Raw genomic sequence first — 18,266 nt, forward strand, 5'->3', positions numbered from 1 at the left:
CTCTTTAGAATAAGATATGTCTAAGGAGAAACTTTTAAAATAGTACCGAGAGTTGATATAACAGTCACAATAGGGTAAAAAGAAATTGAGTAAAATGAATATTTTGATGATGAAAAAAGAGCACATTAAAGTCACTGTCAGAAACATTTCAAGAGACATTGACAATAATAAAGATATGAACATGGTTGCGGTGGGGAGGATAGGTCCAAAAAGAAGGGATTTAAGAGACTTAAGGGTATAATGGATGACTGCATCTATATTAGTTGTTTATCATACTTTAAATTTAAAGATCAAAAGTGAGGAGGCGTATACATGTTTTATGTAACACATGCAATGTTAAACGAATTAAAGTAGAAATGTATTGTCATCTTTTGCTTTATTTTACCAATTAAACCTCTACAAACTACTATCTAAGGGAAAAATGTGTTATCCAATAAGTGTCGATTAGTTTAACATTAACTACTATCTAAGCAATATTTATTGTTAATCAAATATGGTAGTATTAAAATTGATCTAGAGTCCCCTTTACACAATAAAGGCTTAAACATCCTTACGAATTTTACATTTATTTAGACAATTATTTTAGAATCGGTGCAAAGCATAAGACCCGTTATAGTGGGACAGGGTCAATGAGGATTGACGCAATCTTTTGTTGTATAGTTTCGTTGACAAAAGTGTATCCATCGGTTCTTCCTTTGTAAAAGGTATCAGTTACACGAGCCAAGAAGAGTATCCGCTCTAATAAAGCCTTCGGGATTGCATACGGTTTAAGCATACCTTCATTTATATCCTTCCAAGCATCCTTCACATGATTCTCTAACTCATCATAAACTTGAATTTCATTTGAAATACCATGTTGCTTCATGTAGCATTCAACGGAGGATGCAACATGTTCTCTGTCTTGCTCAAACTGCAAATGTTAAATCTTATTTATGTCATTGTCGTTGAACATACAAGAAAAAGGAAACGTAAATAATCTATTGAACATAAGAAAAAAAATGTAAAAAATCCGATGAACAAGATAGGGTAGCATTTATTGAGAGATTAGACGGGTACCTTATGTCCTCCAATATCGTTCATCAGCCTAAGGATAATGCTACAAGCTTTTACCACTTTAGGCATAGGACTATTCTGAGACACCCATTCATATGCCTCTTTTGTTGCTATTTCGCCCATGCCGAGATATGCAGCGATAATTATTGTAGTTTGAGCGACAGATACAAGAGCAACTTCAATATACTCATCATATGTAGGAATGTGGTTACTTTTGCACCATTTTGCTTCTTGGAACCATGCCTCGCAGTTTATCTTCATCTAACAAGTCAAAACTCAAACAATTAGCATGACAAGTGAAGTGAGATGGGGTCACTAGCCTTGATACCACCCTCTAATATTTAAGATGTAGAGTCGTCCATGAGGGCATGTGAGAGAGATTTATCTGCTATGTGTACCACCCGATGATGTCCTATCATTGTCCTTTTATATACTATGAGAGCATGACTTACCTTAGTGGTGTTAGTTTCAGATAAATCTTGAAAGTCTCTTGGTTTTTTTTAGGGGGTGAGGGGGAGGGAATGTAAGTATTTTCATTAAAATCATAATCTCTATACAAGCAATTTTAAGGCAAAGTCCTCAGAATTTTTATCCTTAATTACTCCTAATTACATTCAGCCAATCTACTACACTTACGTTCATGCAATTAATCTTACAATTCTTCAGTCTAGCTTTTACATCATACCTAACTTGATCAACCAGCTTCTCGGGTCTTAGCATAACCTGATCAATTCTACACTTATTTCGACACATCCATAGATGATACATCAAAGAGGCAAGGATAAGACCAAGGACTTTCTTCTGGGTAAGTGTTCTGAGGCACAATCTCGTCCACCAAGAAATGCAGTTCATTAGTGGGAGGTGAAAAGAGCACCAATCAGAGATCAACCTGCAACATCTAGCACTGTAGGTACATAAGAAAAATAGGTGTGCGTGATCCTCTGGCAGTAGTCCACACAAGTAACACCTATTCTGCTGCGTAATGCTCATGTTCTTCAATCTGTCTTGAGTGAGAAGCCTTTGTTGTGCAATAATCCAGCAAATGAATCTATGTTTTGGCAAGATCCATCTGTTAAGTTTCCGAGGATACCAATCCACATTATGAATATCATGGAGCAGCCAATTATACCCAAGATTGATGGAAAATGTGACATTCTGAGACCAAATGCAATCCTTCATTATATTCTTAGTTTGACAGATTTTGCGCCATGCGTAACTAGAGTATGAAGGAGGTTCATAATCTTTCCATAGCGCACCTTTGATATAAATGGCATGGACCCACTTGACCCAAAAATGATATTCTTTCTTCTCAATCCACCATACATATTTGGCTATGGCAGCACAATTCCATAATTGAAGATCCTTAATGCCTATAAATCCCCTTTTTTTCTCAGCTCTGAAAATCTTAATCCAAGCTACCAGAGCAGGTCTGCTACCACCTTCTTTACCATGCCAAAGGTAGTCCCTACAGATGGCTTCAATATGCTTGATCACCGTTTTTGGGAGGATAAAAATACGAGCCCAATAACTATGGAGAGTGATAAGTACTGATTGAATGAGCACCACCCTCCCAGCATAAGAAAGCTTGTTGGATCCCATACCCCTTATTCTATCAACCACTTTGTCCATTAAACAGTTACAGTCCATTACTGAAAGTCTCTTGGGAGAAACACTTACTCCAAGATATCTAAATGGAACATTTCCTCTGCACATACCAGTAGCTCTCTCAACTTCCTTCTCCAACCCTTCATCCACACCATTATAATAGAAGTGTGATTTACCTCTATTCAACTGAAGACCTGAAGCTTTGGAGAAAAAGTTAAAAGCATTCACCATTAATTCAATTGAGGCTCTATCACCTTTACAGAACAGGATCAAGTCATCTGCAAAACACAAGTGAGAAATCCCATTCCTTTTGCAGAGGGGGTGGAACTTGAACTTATCATGTTTCTGGACAGTCATTAGTATTCTACTAAGGTATTCAAGACAAAGGGTAAAGAGGAGAGGGGATCCCCTTGTCTAAGGCACCTTTGTCCCTTAAAAAACCTAAACACCTCCCTATTTAAGGCAATTGAGTAAGATGGGGTGCTTACACATTGCATTATTAGTATCACCATCTTCTCAGGGAAACCCATAGCTTTCAGCATCTCTTCTACAAAAGACCATTCTATGGAATCATATGCTTTTTGCATATCCAACTTCATCAACATTTCGGGGGAGCATGTTTTCCTTTTGTATAACCTGATCAGGTCTTGACAGATTAAAAATATTCCCAACTATATCCCTACCTTTGATGAAAGTACTCTGGGAAGGGCTAATAACATCAGGTAGGATAGCACTCAGTCTATTGCATATTACCTTGGAGATACACTTGTAGATAGTGTTGCAGCAGACAATTGGCCTGAACTGCAGCATATTGTCAGGTAGAGCAGTCTTGGGCACCAAGGTTATAACAGTATTATTACACTGTTTCAGTAATTTACCACTCTTGAAGACAGACTGTATGGCCTCGGCCACCTCCTGGCCCACAATGGTCCAGTTGTCTTTGAAGAATTGGCTGCTGAAACCATCAGGGCCAGGTGCTTTAGTACCAGGGATAGCGAACATTGCAGCCTTAATTCCAACAGCAGTAACAGGAGCCAATAATATCTCAGAATGGGATACAGTTAAACAATTGCCTTGCTTCACCACATTCACCTTGACGTGATCCACTGGCTTGGAAGTACCCAAAAGTGATAAGTAATACTCCTTAAAGGCAGCTTTTATATCATCATAGTGGGTGCACAGCTTACCCCTCAAATCTCTCACTTGATACACCTTGTTATGAGCTCTTCTCTTTTTTATACTTGAATGGAAAAAGGAGGTATTGTCATCCCCCTCTTTTAGCCAAGCTTCTTTAGATTTTTGCCTCAAAAACTCAATCCTAGCTTTTGTAAGGAATTCTAGCTCCTTAGAGCAAGCTTTCTCAGCATTACAAAGATCCTCATTTAAAGGATCCTCTCTAAGTTTAGTCTAGAAATAATGCAGGGACAGCTCATTAATTATGGTTAGGTTTTCAATATAACTGAATTGGTTAGCATTCAATTTTCTAAGTTCTTTTTTCATGCCCTTGAGCTTAGAGACAACTTGATACATAGGTGTCCCCTGAACATTCTTCTCCCATCCCCTGATTACAGCATCCATAAACCCTTCAGACATGGACCACATGTTATAGTATTTGAATGGAGCTTTGCTCCTCTCCCTAGTCTCCTCAAATTGGATAAGACATGAGCAATGGTCAAATAACCCCTCAAGTAAGAAATTGACATAACTACTTGGGAAGATAGTTAGCCAGTCCTCATTATGAAACACCCTATCAATTTTACTATACACTTTTTCATCAACTTCATGCTTGTTGTTCCAAGTGTAAAAAGAAACACAGCCTTTCAATTCATAGAGTTCACACTCCTAAACAGTTTGAATCAGGGGTTGAATATCAGCATTTGTGACTGAAGCCCCACCAATTCTCTCATTAGGTGCCATGATGGCATTAAAGTCTCCAAATACTATCCGTGGCCCCAGGCACACCCTGTAATAATGTCTCATTTTCGGCCATAATAATCCTCTCTCAGCAGCTTTGTTGAAACCATAAACTACAGTCAGCCCGAAGGTAATCCTCCTTCCTTTGTCAAACACTTTAGCATGTATGCAGCGAGCTGTGATGTCCTTCACATCCACACAAAAGGAGCTAGGGTCCCATAGCAGCCAGATCCCCCCTCCTTTATGTAGACTAAAGTTAGTGCAAATTGCCCAATGCTCACAAATATTATTTTTCACCTTAATCCAATTACTACTTCTTATTTTAGTTTCTAATAACCCAAATAAACCTACTTTATTATGGTTAAGGAACCATTTTATTTCATTCTGCTTATCAGTACTATTCATACCACGGATATTCCAGAATCCATAGCTACCCATTATCAGGTGTCTGTCTGCTGGATTCCCCTTTCTCATACATTACTCTCTCAATCGATCTAGCCTTGGAATTTTGAATAGAGAGTGACAAAGCTTCCATGAAAGATAGGCTACCACGTGTAAACACCTTTTTCACCCAATTATCCCCTTCAACATTTTTGAGATGAATCTCCTGGCCATAGACTGAGTCACCACTGGTACTCCATTCTCAGATACTGGAGGAGAAGCATTCCTTGATAGTAGGGTCTGCTGAGTTGGAGTAACTGGCTGACAAACAGGCTGTGGAGCCTTGTCTTTCCTCTGCATCTGTTGTTTCAGAGGCTGCTGAACCTTTTGAGGAGCAGGTCTAGGCTTCTGAGTTTTCTGTGCAGGAGCTTTCGGCTTCCACACTTTTTGTCCCACAGTAGTCCCTTTCCTTTACACTTCAGCAGTATGCCCCATTCCTTTACAGCTATAACACGTAGTAGGTAGCCAGTCATACACTATCCAGGACCTCTGAGTACTCCCATTCTCATTAATGAATTGAACAGATGTGGGGAACTGTTGGCCAATTGTGACTTCAACCATAATCCTGGCATAACCCAAGAAAGTTTTGTTGGTTGTAGCCTCATCACACATGATGTATTGACCCACAGACCCACGGATTTTTTTCAAACTTTTCTCACCCCAGAACTTGATATCCAACCCATATATTTTCATCCACAAAGGAATTCTCGACACATCATGCTTTAACAATTCTGAGTCAGGTTTCCATTCATTAATAATGACGGGTTTGTTATCAAAGATCAGGTGTCCATTTTGTAACACAGTTCTATGTTGTTCTTTAGTTTTGAATCGAACCGGGAAAATTCCATTCGGGAGGAAAGAAACCCTATCAACACCATTAGCCGACCAAACGCTCTTAACAAATCCACTATGTGGACCGAACAAAAGTTATGTGGACCGAACATATCCAATATTTATTTGGAGGGTCGAATTTCAACAAAAGTTATGTGGACCGAACATATCCAATATTTATTTTTATTTTATGCCGAAAGGAATAAATGAGTGTATTAAGGTATAAATCGATTTATCAAGCGTAAAAAAGATGTAGTTTTACGAAATTACTTTATACAAGACTAATTATGTTAGTAATACATTAAGAGGTCGTTTCGTTCAATAAAACGGAATAGAATGGAGTTTGATAGTACGAGGGTATGGGGTTTTTACTAAAACCATACATGCTAATGTTGTTGGTTCACCGTAAATTCGTAGGAGGGAATGGAGTTTGATTCCAAGGGAGAAGGGTGGGCATGGATTTCCAAGGAGTTGAGGTGGAGTTATAATCCATTAAGTACTCCCTCCGTTCTGGTCAATTATTGTCCTTTTATTTTGGCACAAAGATCAAGGAAGGATGATGGAGCTAATTAAAATAGAAAGGACAACAATTGACTGAGACACTCCAAAATAGAATAGGACAACAAATGATCGGGCGGAGGGAGTATCTAACTTCATTCCAAATCACCTGAACCAAAGAATGAAATGAATCAAATCCATTTAATTCTATTCCAAAGTAGCTAACCAAACAATCCCTAAAATAATTTGACAAGTGGTGTTTTAAGGATGCAGACCTGCCAGGGGCGGATTTAGGGCTAGGCTACTCGGGCTTAAGCCCGAGTAGTTTTCTGGAAAAAAGATAAATATTATATCCATTACTAGAATATCACTTATGTCATTGTGGTGTGGTGGTTGTGTACATGTTTTTCACATAGGAGACCTGGGTTCGAAAACCCATAAATGAAAGCAGTTTTTGGCTTTTTGCTATTAATTAATAGTTAAAGATTTTCTTTATATTTATTGTTCCTTAATTTGCGTTAAATATTTTCTTTAGTGGAAGTTTTTGCTATTGCTGTGGTGAATATTTTCCTTATATTGATTATTGATTGTGTCTTCCTTAATTTATGGTGGAAATTTTCATTACTTTAATTGTGCCTTCTTTAGTTTGGTTCTTCCTATTTCCATATCCATTTGTTATAACATTAAAACTTAGGAGAGACGGTCTCTCAATAAATAAGTTATTGAGAGACCGTCTCTCAGGAGATCTACTCATTATGGTATGAAAAAAACTCTTCCATTACAATGATGTTTATACATTTTTTTTTTCAAAGATTCCGTCCTAATTTAAATATTTGTTTTTAGATTGGAGTATCACTACATCAATTTAAAAGAATTTTACTAAAATCTTTTAGGAGTACAATAAATAATTCGTCACTAAAAAATTGTTAGAAGAATAAAAATTAGTTATATTCAACATACATAAATAAATACGTAGTAGTATAATATGAATAAAAATTAGTGGCTTGTGCTTAATATTTTTATATTTGGCTCAAAGAGGAGTGAAAAATATTATATATCCACAAAATCTTTTATAAACTAACATCTTACCATTTTTTATACTTACCTTATATTTTAAACGTCAAAAGAATTATCTTTTTTTTTTTACTCGATCTCACTTCGCAATATTGTACTATTTAGCCCTAGGTAAATTGAATTCCTGGCTCCGCCCCTGAGACCTGCTCTTTACAATAACGTATACCAAATGATTCTCCTTGTTTTTCAACATCTTGCTCAGCTTCAACAAAAGAATCCAGAAGTGTTTTATAACACTCATTAAAATATTTGGGCAGCTGATCCACATAGCTATAATCCCACCTGTAAATTTGGATGTTTAATAATTTACTGTGACTGGTTTTACTAATTATAGTCCAAGCACTAATTAAATTACACATTGACGGAGTAATAAGTAGTTCATCATCACTCAACTACTCAAATTACCTATTTAATCTTGGAAAATGAGATGGCGACACTCGCTATCACAAGATTTCGGTGACACCCATGGCATATTGGTAAATTTACCATCAAATTTCAATATCTTTTCATATTTTTCAAATTCAAATTTATTTAATCAAAAAAGGTATTGTTGGAAATTCATTATTTAGTTTTGGAAAATTCAAACACCGACAACAAAGAATCAAAAGATATCTAATTTATCACCTCAAAAAAAAAAAGATACGAGTATCTAATTTATAGTTTGCAATTTTCATAAATTAGGGTACCATCTTGGTGTTAATGTGGATGAACATAAATTGTTGTGTCATCAATATTTTGGTTTTTGTGCCTATGGTAGATGGCCATTGCACTAAGATGGAGGAATTAATAATTGTTCATCCAATTAAGCAAACACGCTTTAGATCGTTAGCGGCTAGGTATGTAAAATATTAAGGTTCATTGTTTACCACCAATAGTCACCATAATCATATGTTTTCTTTCATCATCATGGTTCATGGCCGATATTTTTTTTTTTTTGATTAGGTAATAAAACTAGATTGATTATCTAAGGTAGGACCAACCTATCTCATCTTTTCGAATGATAGAGGTAAGTTAAAGCCACCGGCTTTCTAACCACTCGAAAGAGTTGGACATGAATGTACAATAGAAGCCATAAAGTTGGCAACTTTGTTGGTTTCACGAAAGCAATGTTTAATTATCACTTCATATCTAATTTTACATTCTTGATAATAGTAGAAATTTACCAAGGAATTTGCATATTACTTCGGATTGAGTTGATAACACATAATTTATCACCTTCTACAATTAACTTCGAGATTCCTAAGTAATTAACTGCTAAATGCCTTCTTTTAAAGCGAGAGCTTCAGCAACAAGAATACTATTAGATCCGCACTTTTTTGCTCCTAGCAAAACGACTTTACCATTATGATCTCTTATAAAATATCCTAGAGAAGCTTTATTATCATCTATTTTTGATCCGTCAAAATTTAGCTTTAGAAACTCATTTTTAGGTTTCTCCCACCAAATTTCTTCCTTACTAGTAGTATTTCTAACTGACACGTCTTTATCAGGATTGTTAAGATCCTTATGTCTTAGTCTCATTCCAAATCTTGATGCTATTATTACATAAAAGGATAATTTTGCTAATATCAAAATGAACATCATTAAAAATAATGTCATTTCTATGGAACCATGCATTCCACCAAATAAATACAATATTAATGAAATTGGCTTGTGGAATTAAAATTTTAAAATGATTAAGTTTCTCCATAAAGCTCTGACTTGCAATATTATCTTATATTGCCAAAATTTGTTAAAGCTAATGATATTCATGTCTTGGATGACCGATACAATCAAAGAACACTTGAAAAAGAAATGATTTCTATCTTCAATTGGATGATTGCACAAAACACATTGAGGTGGAACTCATGACCGATGATTTAATGGGCATTGAGGTTTAATACTCTAAAATCATTTTTAGGGAATCAAAGGATTTTTCCCTTTATTTCAAACCTTATGACATTTTTACCCCTGTGATTTTGGCAGTAAAACCAAAATACTTAGCTTTAAATCAATTACTTTTTTAATTTTTAATTAGTGATTTATATCGTAGGAAAGTAAATGAGATGAGAAAGTGAGACAATGTAAATAAGAAAGTAAATGTTAAAAATGTGTGGAATTACGAACCTATAAACTGCTTGGACAAGGAGTTGTTTTTCTTCAATAGTGCCATATGAATCAAAGAAGTCGTCAAACATTTGCAGTATCATGTTCATTCTGCTCAGTATTTTTCTGGCAAGTGCGTACTTGGGTTCATAATAACAACCCACTACCCAAAATTGGCATTCGACCGACCTGTCTCTTGTAAATGGTAGCTTTGCATGTACCCCTTTCCACCAACTAAATTTGCACGTAAACAACATGAAAATGGTCAAACTTGTGGGAAAATCATGTTCGTTGACCTTTGTTCAACTTGGTCAACATTAATATTTAATAATAGGAAAAAATTTCTACACTATATTTACATGTTTATTTGACCAGTATGGTATAAAAATTAAAAGTAAAATACTATGGAGAATTGAAGAGGTCTTAACCTAGTGGTTAAGACAAAATATCATGACAATAGGATCCGTGTTCGAATCCTCCAACCCTTTGAATTACACAAAATCTCATTGAAGACGGGCGATATCCGTCACAAGCTTGTGACGGATACCGTTTTCTCTCACAAAATACTCATTGAGAGGTAAGTGGGAAGCACATGGAGGGTCCCCACTTTGTTCCCTCTCCCTATTTGTGAGAGGTCCTCAGCTTGTGACGGTCCCGTCACAAGCAAGACGCTTTGTTTGAATTATACCGTCAATAAACTATACAACCAGTTGTAGTAGAACTGACAGTGTAGAATCTGAGCTTTATAATAATGTTTTCGAGTTTTAAATTTGTTTAAGTAAGTCGAGTTATACCATAAAGTTTATGCACTCACCCACTTAAACATTTAAAAAAAAAATTAAGAAAGCTCATAAAAATTAATGATAAGCTCAGTTAGATATTGATTGTACGATGTTATTGTACTATGGGAGGTATAGTGTTATTTGTGCTGAAATTATATTGGGCTTGCGTCATTTGATGCCAAAAGAAAAAAGAGTAGTACAAAGTAAAATTTTACAAAATTAAGGGGGTGTTTGGTTGGAGATCTATAAGAAAGGAAAAGGTAAACAAAGTTATTGATTTTCTTTTTTTGGTTTTTGTTTGACAAAAACAAAAAGAATGCAATTTCTTTCCTTACCCTCAATTCATCTAATTCATTACCCCCCACCCCTCTAAGATATGAGATTTCATTACCCTTATTACCCTTCAACCAACTTATTTACCCACCACCATACTTACAACTTTCATCACACTAGTCACCATCAAGACGCCATCGCCACCACCACCACCACCAAAACCACACCACAGTCACCCCACCTAAACCACCATGATGCCACCACCGTCCACCGCCACAACCACCATGACGCCACTGCCACTACCACCACCACCACAGCCACCCCACTGCCACCACCATGACGCCATCGCCACCACAACCACCAAAACCAGGCCACCACCACAGCCACCCCACATAAACCACCACCACAACACCACTGCCACAACCACCATGGCAAACCTACCTGAAAAGTTAGCTGAAACTTGAAAATGTAGCTGAAAACTGAAAAGCTAACTGAAACCTGAAAAGCTAACTGATAAGGTAGCTGAAAATTAGGAACTGATAAGGTAACTGATTATATAAAAATGTGTTTGGCAAACTAGTTGAAAAGGTAGCTGATTTTGGTAAAATGACGTCAAAGGATATGAAAATTATTTAATATTACAGAATAAAGGGGTACAAAATGCAAAATAAATCATTTTAGATACCTGATTTCTCAAATGCTACCTGAGGTAGCATTTCATTTCAGGTACCTTATTTGACCAAATAAGCTACTTACCAAACATTTGCAAAAAAATCAGGTATCTGAAATTTTGGTCAAATAAGCTACTTTGGTCAAATAAGCTACCTGAAGTGTCGTGCCAAACGGAGCCTTCATTTTCTTGATGTAACTAAACAACTAGTTAAGTTTTAGGTAATCCCTTACCTTTCCCCCTCTTACCCTTTCTAATTTCCTTTCCCTTTCCCTTTTTCTAACCAAACGCCCCCTAAGATTCTAACTAATTACAAACAAAATGAAATAGAGAAATAAAAAGACGAAAAAAAAAACTTACCGAACGAGCTCTCTGAGTTCCATCTGGTGCAAAGATTGGATTAAATTGTAGTCTAACTTAGCAAGTCTCAAAAGAGTTTTATTATGCGTAGGATTTTGTTGATAGAAAGAAATGAAATGCTTCGATTCGAGTCGGATAATTCCTTTGTGGAGAGGCTGATGAAGGGCATGTTCTATTTGATCGGCCATGGGAGACTTGAGTTGATCGACCAAAGATCTAAGAAGAGTAGTTGTAAGCTCTAGGGCTTCTTGTAGAATATCATCCTCATGTATCGCAACATGGCAAGCTTCGTACATGCTTAGTATGCCCTCTATATCGTTGGATATGTTGTCTTGAAAGCCTTCGTTAGACATAAATCTTTTGAAAACATCTGTGTTCAAATTACATATAAATAAACAATTCTATGAGTTTTGTGTCACCGGTAAAATCGTTGTGTGAAATACAAATTGATCATATTTTGTATAACCATAAGTTACTTCGCACAACGATTTTACGATTTTACCAGCCAGAAAAAATGATCAATTTGTTTTACGGGTTTATGGCTGGTAAAACCGTAATTTACTTCACAAAAATAATCAATTTGAAATGATTCTATGTGATGACCTTTACTTATCACCTTGTTAAGAGAAATACACATCAGATGACTAGTGTTCTTCTACAATACAGACACCAATTTACCAAACCCTATTATGACTTCTTTTTAAAAAAATCGCAACACAAAATAACCAGATGACTAATTTTTTTCATCCACCTTCAAAATGACTAGAAAAGGGTCTGAATTTTACCGCATGACACATTAAAACCATGTTGCCTAAAGATACGAAATCCCAACGAGACGTGATGTAGATTATACTTGTCATTTTCCTTGAGATATGTCTTGTAGAGTTGATCTAAAATTTCTTCAATATTTGTTTCGAAATGGTATGCCACCCCAAGACGTTCGATTGCATCGACAAGCTCCAATTGCTTTGTTGGTTCCTCAACGGTTGCCAAAAGCTCTTTTTTCACCTCCTCTCTCAGATTCCCAATTTCTTCCTCCATTTCTTGCTTAGTTGCCTACCAATTCCCAATTTCATAGGGGAAGTAGAAATAATTAACAATCAATCTTGTGTAATAGGGTTTACGTAATTAACGTAAACAGTTGACGATATATTAGAGGGTACTTACAGAGAAGAGAAGTGTTATGCTCCCTTCGTCCTAATTTATCTTTTCTATTTTTTATAAGGGGTATTTTAATCAACTGTAAAAAAATAACTACAATAAAGACATTATTTTAGTAGTAGTGATCTACTGAATGAGATTGAAATGTAATAACTACAAATAAAATACACGGTTCAGTTTTAAAACTATGATATACCTAGCACTCTATTCACCCGTCAATTATATTATGTGTATAGATTTTCCATCACTTATTTTAAATTGTATGATGTACGCACAAGTCATAATGTTTTGTATTTTTTCTTTTAGCCATCATATTCGACGAGAAGCTCTTAATCTCTCACTCTCTCTAAATTCTAGCTCGCATTAGATGAATGAGCTTTAGCCTTAATTATTTTGTCTTTTTTTCTTTTAATTATACTTTTTATTATTGACACATTGTAAATTTATAATGGTTTATTATTTTTTTCAATGACTATGAAATTAAATTTTTAGGAGGCAATGGTATTTAAGTAGGTAAGTTTAAAGATCATATCAATTTTATGGAGTTTGCAGTGGGTGGCAAATGCTCGAAGCACTTCATTTTTTTGAAGTTTATGGCGAAGGTGGAGAATTTGGGGAGATGACATATATAACACATTTTTGTATAATATCGTTTTAATAGATGAAGTAGTAAGCCTTAATAATTCAGTTGTTGTTCGAGTTGTTCCTTTAGAATTCTTAGTATAGGAATTTATTAGTTTATTAGCTACAATATTATGGGTGGTGGGAAATGTTAGTTTTGTCATAACAATTCTAATCGCGTGTTTTATATTATTTCCGGAATTGTTGATACAATTTTATGCTTCATCTTTGAGATCTTTATTTGACAATATTATGCTTTTGTGTAGCAATTAAATTGTTGTACAAAAGATTAACTGACTTTATACAAGTATACAACCCTTAAATGTTTTAATCAAAAATATAAAACCATAAGTTGAGTTGATCGATGTATGTTGTGATATAAATCACTAAAAATATTACAGTAGAAACAAAACATGAAACATCCCGTGAATTTCACGGATCACAAAACTAGTTAAACATAATAAAACAAATCATTTTAACTTCAAATAAAAATCTAATTAAATACATAATCTTAATAGTAGAAATCACGGATACGTCTTAATAATGTGTTAAATCTGAGAACAAGAGTTAGCTCGAGTGGTAAGGGTTCTCCTACTCCAACTATGAACTTGGGAGTTCGATTCTCATCTGCGACACAAGTTCGCTCATTTGAACAAAAAATAAAAATAATGTGTTAGGACTACTATATAAAATAGAGAAAATTTCAAAATGTATATTTTGAAGATTTACTAAACTGTTTTATATGAATCTAAAAATTACTAGCTAGAGTCTCATTTTAATTATTAAACTATAGAATTAGAGCTTAAAACATAAATAATAAAAAAACAGATAAAAAATTAGTTTTGTTTTACACCAGTAGAGAGAAAAGTCCAAAATACAAAAAAAAATATGTGAATTTTTAAGAAATATTAGAAAAAATAAAGAACAACAAAATCTTACTTGAAGCACACAAGTTTAGAGTTAATAGTGTCACAAAAGGATGGATGCAACTATGCAAGTATGCAACTACATATCTTGCATTAAGTCAAAACCAATTGAAGATTTAGTGAAAAAATATAAAGAGTTTGAGAGTGGTGGACGGTGGTTGATGGTTATGTTGAGTGAGCGGAATTTTTCTGAACTTATAGGATTTGAACGAACTGAATTTATAGGATCTACAATTTTATAAGCTGAGCTATAGAATATGAACTAGATTATAAGGGGTGAATTTATAGGGCTTAACTATCTTTTGACAAAATTATTTACTTTGACAAATATATAGACATATTGTGCATTTTTTTTTAGTAGTAAAGTCCGTATTTCTTTTGATAAAATTCGTGAATACTTGTGAAAAATATTGTGATTTTCTTACGTTGTTTTCTAGGGTCCTAATTTAAGATTTTGTCCGGACCCCCAAAATCTCAAAGACGACCCAAGTTTTAAATAAGAATTTGTGTAATTTGTATGGGTTTAGTTTTCATTAAGATTCTCTCCATTTCCTAAAAGAAATGGAGAGGTCATTTCCTATAAACGGTCTAGATTTCATCTTGCAACGATCTAACGGACCCGATTTTAGTATGAAAAATAAAGGTAAAAGCAAGTGGAATCAAAACAACAATATTAAATTGCGTTGTGAGAGAGAAATGGACTCTCCATTACTTTTAGGAAATAGAGAGGATCCTTGCTCGTTTAGTTTGTAACAATTTAACTATAATCATACATCATATTCTTCTGTTATTTGTTAAGAAGAACTTCATATTGAATTATATTTGCATTAGTTAGTCAAATATCCAAAGCCTTTTACTGAGGACAAAGAACACAGACACATAACAGAGTTTTTAAAAGTAGATCCGTACATTTTTATACGGGTATAAAACTACTTCAATGGAAAGAAAAGTATTATTGTACGGAGTATCGTTTTACGAAGACATAATCCCTAGATAATCACCTCTTGACTTCCGAACAACTACGAAGTAATTCATACAAAAAGGTTCTACTAGAACATTAATTTTTTTCTGCATTCAAGTATATATAAATTAAAAAAAGTATTATATGAATTCACTTTTACCAGAAGAAAGCAATAAAACGAAATGATGCACCTCATCAAGGGGAATGACATGAAGAAAATAATCACCCCAGCAACTTGGTTGAAAATCGACTGAGGCTTGGGTAGACCTGGCAAAAGCAACCGGATTGGATTGAGCCGACCTAAAAAGGCTGACCCGAGACCCGAAATTATCCTGAACTACAGCATCCGAATGTGACCCGAAACCCGAATTGACCTGACCTGGTCCGAAAATGACCCGAGCTTTCTTGACCCGTAACAGACCCGACCCAAAATGACCCGTTCCGAAACCACCCAACCCAAGAATAACCTGACAAAACATAACTTTAATTGACCCAAAAAAAACTTAAAATAATTTTTCCTCTCTTAATCATTGACCCAACCTGACCCCAAATAACCCGAAAATGTAACAAACCCGACATAAACCCGACCGTTTGCCAGGTCTAGGCTTGAGAAACATCAAACATTCCTTATTGTTGTAGACGACATGTTCTGACGTTTATCTATGTGCGTTCAATTGTTGGGCTTGTGCAGCCCTATTTATAGTTAAAAAAAATTCTTAGGCTCTATTTTAGTGGACTTTATTTTGCCGAATTTTACTGAATTTAATTAATAGAATTTAAATTTTTCTGAAAATCAGAACTTTTCTGAACTTAGATCTGAACTGAACTGAAATTATAAAATCACTGAATTTACAAGATCTTTGTTTTTATAAACTAAACTTATACTATCTAAACTTTTCTAACTCAACTTAATTATAAAATCTTAATTAATTTAACTTAACTTTATCACCTTTTAATCTTTTATCATCTATTGAAAATATTCATTTTAACCACTCATTCCTACATACTTCGTAGTTTGTTAGATACACAATCTTACTTCATCTGTTAACAAGTATTCCATATAATCAAGTGTGTTACGTAGGTGTTAACTTTGTTCTAATGTTTTTCCAGTTTGAAAGTGCAAGTTTGTTATGGTCTTTCACTCTTTGAAATTGGAGCTTTACTTGAGAGTTCTTGAAATCTAGCCTAATCAACCTAAATATAAAATTTTAGGGTAGCGAATTATTGTCATATTATTTTATATTTATGCTAACGTCTCATATATAATCATCTTAAGGTAACAAAAATTGATAATCTTAACCGCGCTGTCATTTATAAGACCTTTCAGAAAAAAGGCTAAGGAAGTTCATCGACCGAGCCTAACTCCATACAAATTCAAAGAGAGAAATCAAGAAACTTGCAAATAAAAATTCTAACAAGTCATTAACAAATTACTATAACGTGTATTAAGACAAGAAATTGAGGACAAGGCTAACAAACATTTTACTGAACTACTCCCTCCGTTCCGGTCATATGTTTACACTTTTTTTTATTTTGTGAAGGGAAAATAAAGGAAGTGCAAACTAATGACTGGAACGGAAGGAGTTAAAATTAAGGGAATTGTTCAGACAATGCCAAAGGAATCAACAGACAACAGTAAATAATGGAAGCTAACAATTACGGAGTAGAATGTATTCTGATAAGATTATATAAGATTTAAAAACAAGATAAAATGTGATAAGAGAACCCTTAAAAGGGTACATTTGGTAAAATGTACTTAAATCTAGATAAACTGAATTTTACGAAATCGAACTAAACTTAGATGAATTAACTAAATAAAACCAAATTTATTGGATAATAACTACACTGAATTCAACAAAATTAATTTTCTAATAAGACCAAAACAAGCAAGGCTTAAGTAAAGACATTCATATACCTTAGTTTTCAATATCGAAAGTTTATTGTTGTCAAAAAAAAAATATATATATACCTTAGTTTTGAAAATTATTAAATATTAATTCCATCCATACATTGCACAGGAATCAAAACTAGTTATCTTCGAGAAGTGTCTAAATAGTCGACAATCGACATTGGACAAAAATACAAAGGACAGCTAATTTTTGAGAGAACCATGATGCCAACTAGTGACCCAAAATAGGCCCCGATTCTTTGACAGTTTGTATAACTTGTTTAACGTACGAGGAGTATTTAATAGAGTGAAAACAACATTTTTTTTATTTAGAGTATTCCCTACCGATAGTTGGAGCATCTTTTGATCCTGAAGGCAATTTAAAGGGTTGACTCTCTCAAATTTGGCTTTTCATTCGCAAGAGCCAGGTATCAAACCCTAATCACTTATTTAAGAGATGAAAAACCCTTAGCACTCACACCAGCCAACTTTAGTTGAAAACAACATTTTGTAGGATGCTTTTTTGCCACTTAATTAGCCCTGAAAAAGGCCCTAGTGTCTTTAATAGGGTGAAAACAACATTTTGTCAAATGCTTTTATTTCTTTTAAAGAAAACCGCACATGAAAAATTGTTAAGTTTTCGTTAACTGAGAAAATATGAAGCAGGGAAGTAATAAGATGAATGTTTTATTCTACTTGCCATGAACATCGTTACAGGGATGCATATATACACCTACACCAAAGATATGATCCTATGAATATCTTACAATAAAAGGCAACTATATAATCTACTTTACTTATATTTACATATCACCAAATCAAAGAATATCATGTAAATCCCATAGTATATTCCATGATATTCTTATACTCCCCCTCAAGTTGGAGCACTTGGAAGTCCGAGTCCCAACTTGAACTGTAGATGGTCATAAGTCTCTCCTCCTAAAGCCTTTGTGAACAAATCAGCTATTTGCTCTTTACTCCGAACATGGAACATATTAATCGTATTAGAAACCAAATGTTGACGCACGAAATGACAATCAATTTCAATGTGCTTCGTCCGATCATGAAAAACGGGATTTCTTGCTATATGGATAGCGGCTTGGTTATCACAAAACAATCTCAT

At 34.6% G+C, this 18,266-nt stretch overlaps 1 protein-coding gene across 1 annotated transcript; it reads right to left on the reverse strand.

Annotated features, from left to right (window-relative positions):
* Window positions 1-343: 343 nt before the first annotated feature.
* LOC141592885 (putative sesquiterpene synthase) lies at window positions 344-16,023 on the reverse strand. Its single transcript, XM_074413767.1, has 7 exons — window positions 15,447-16,023; window positions 12,372-12,642; window positions 11,587-11,956; window positions 9,523-9,735; window positions 7,560-7,698; window positions 1,057-1,314; window positions 344-910 (listed from the first exon to the last, which is right to left on the reverse strand). The coding sequence occupies exons 1-7, from the start codon at window positions 15,732-15,734 to the stop codon at window positions 611-613; spliced, it is 1,839 nt and encodes a 612-aa protein (XP_074269868.1). The 5' UTR covers window positions 15,735-16,023; the 3' UTR covers window positions 344-610.
* Between the last annotated feature and the right edge of the window lie 2,243 nt (window positions 16,024-18,266).

Source organism: Silene latifolia, chromosome 7 (assembly GCF_048544455.1).
Source record: "Silene latifolia isolate original U9 population chromosome 7, ASM4854445v1, whole genome shotgun sequence".
Lineage (NCBI taxonomy): Eukaryota > Viridiplantae > Streptophyta > Magnoliopsida > Caryophyllales > Caryophyllaceae > Silene > Silene latifolia.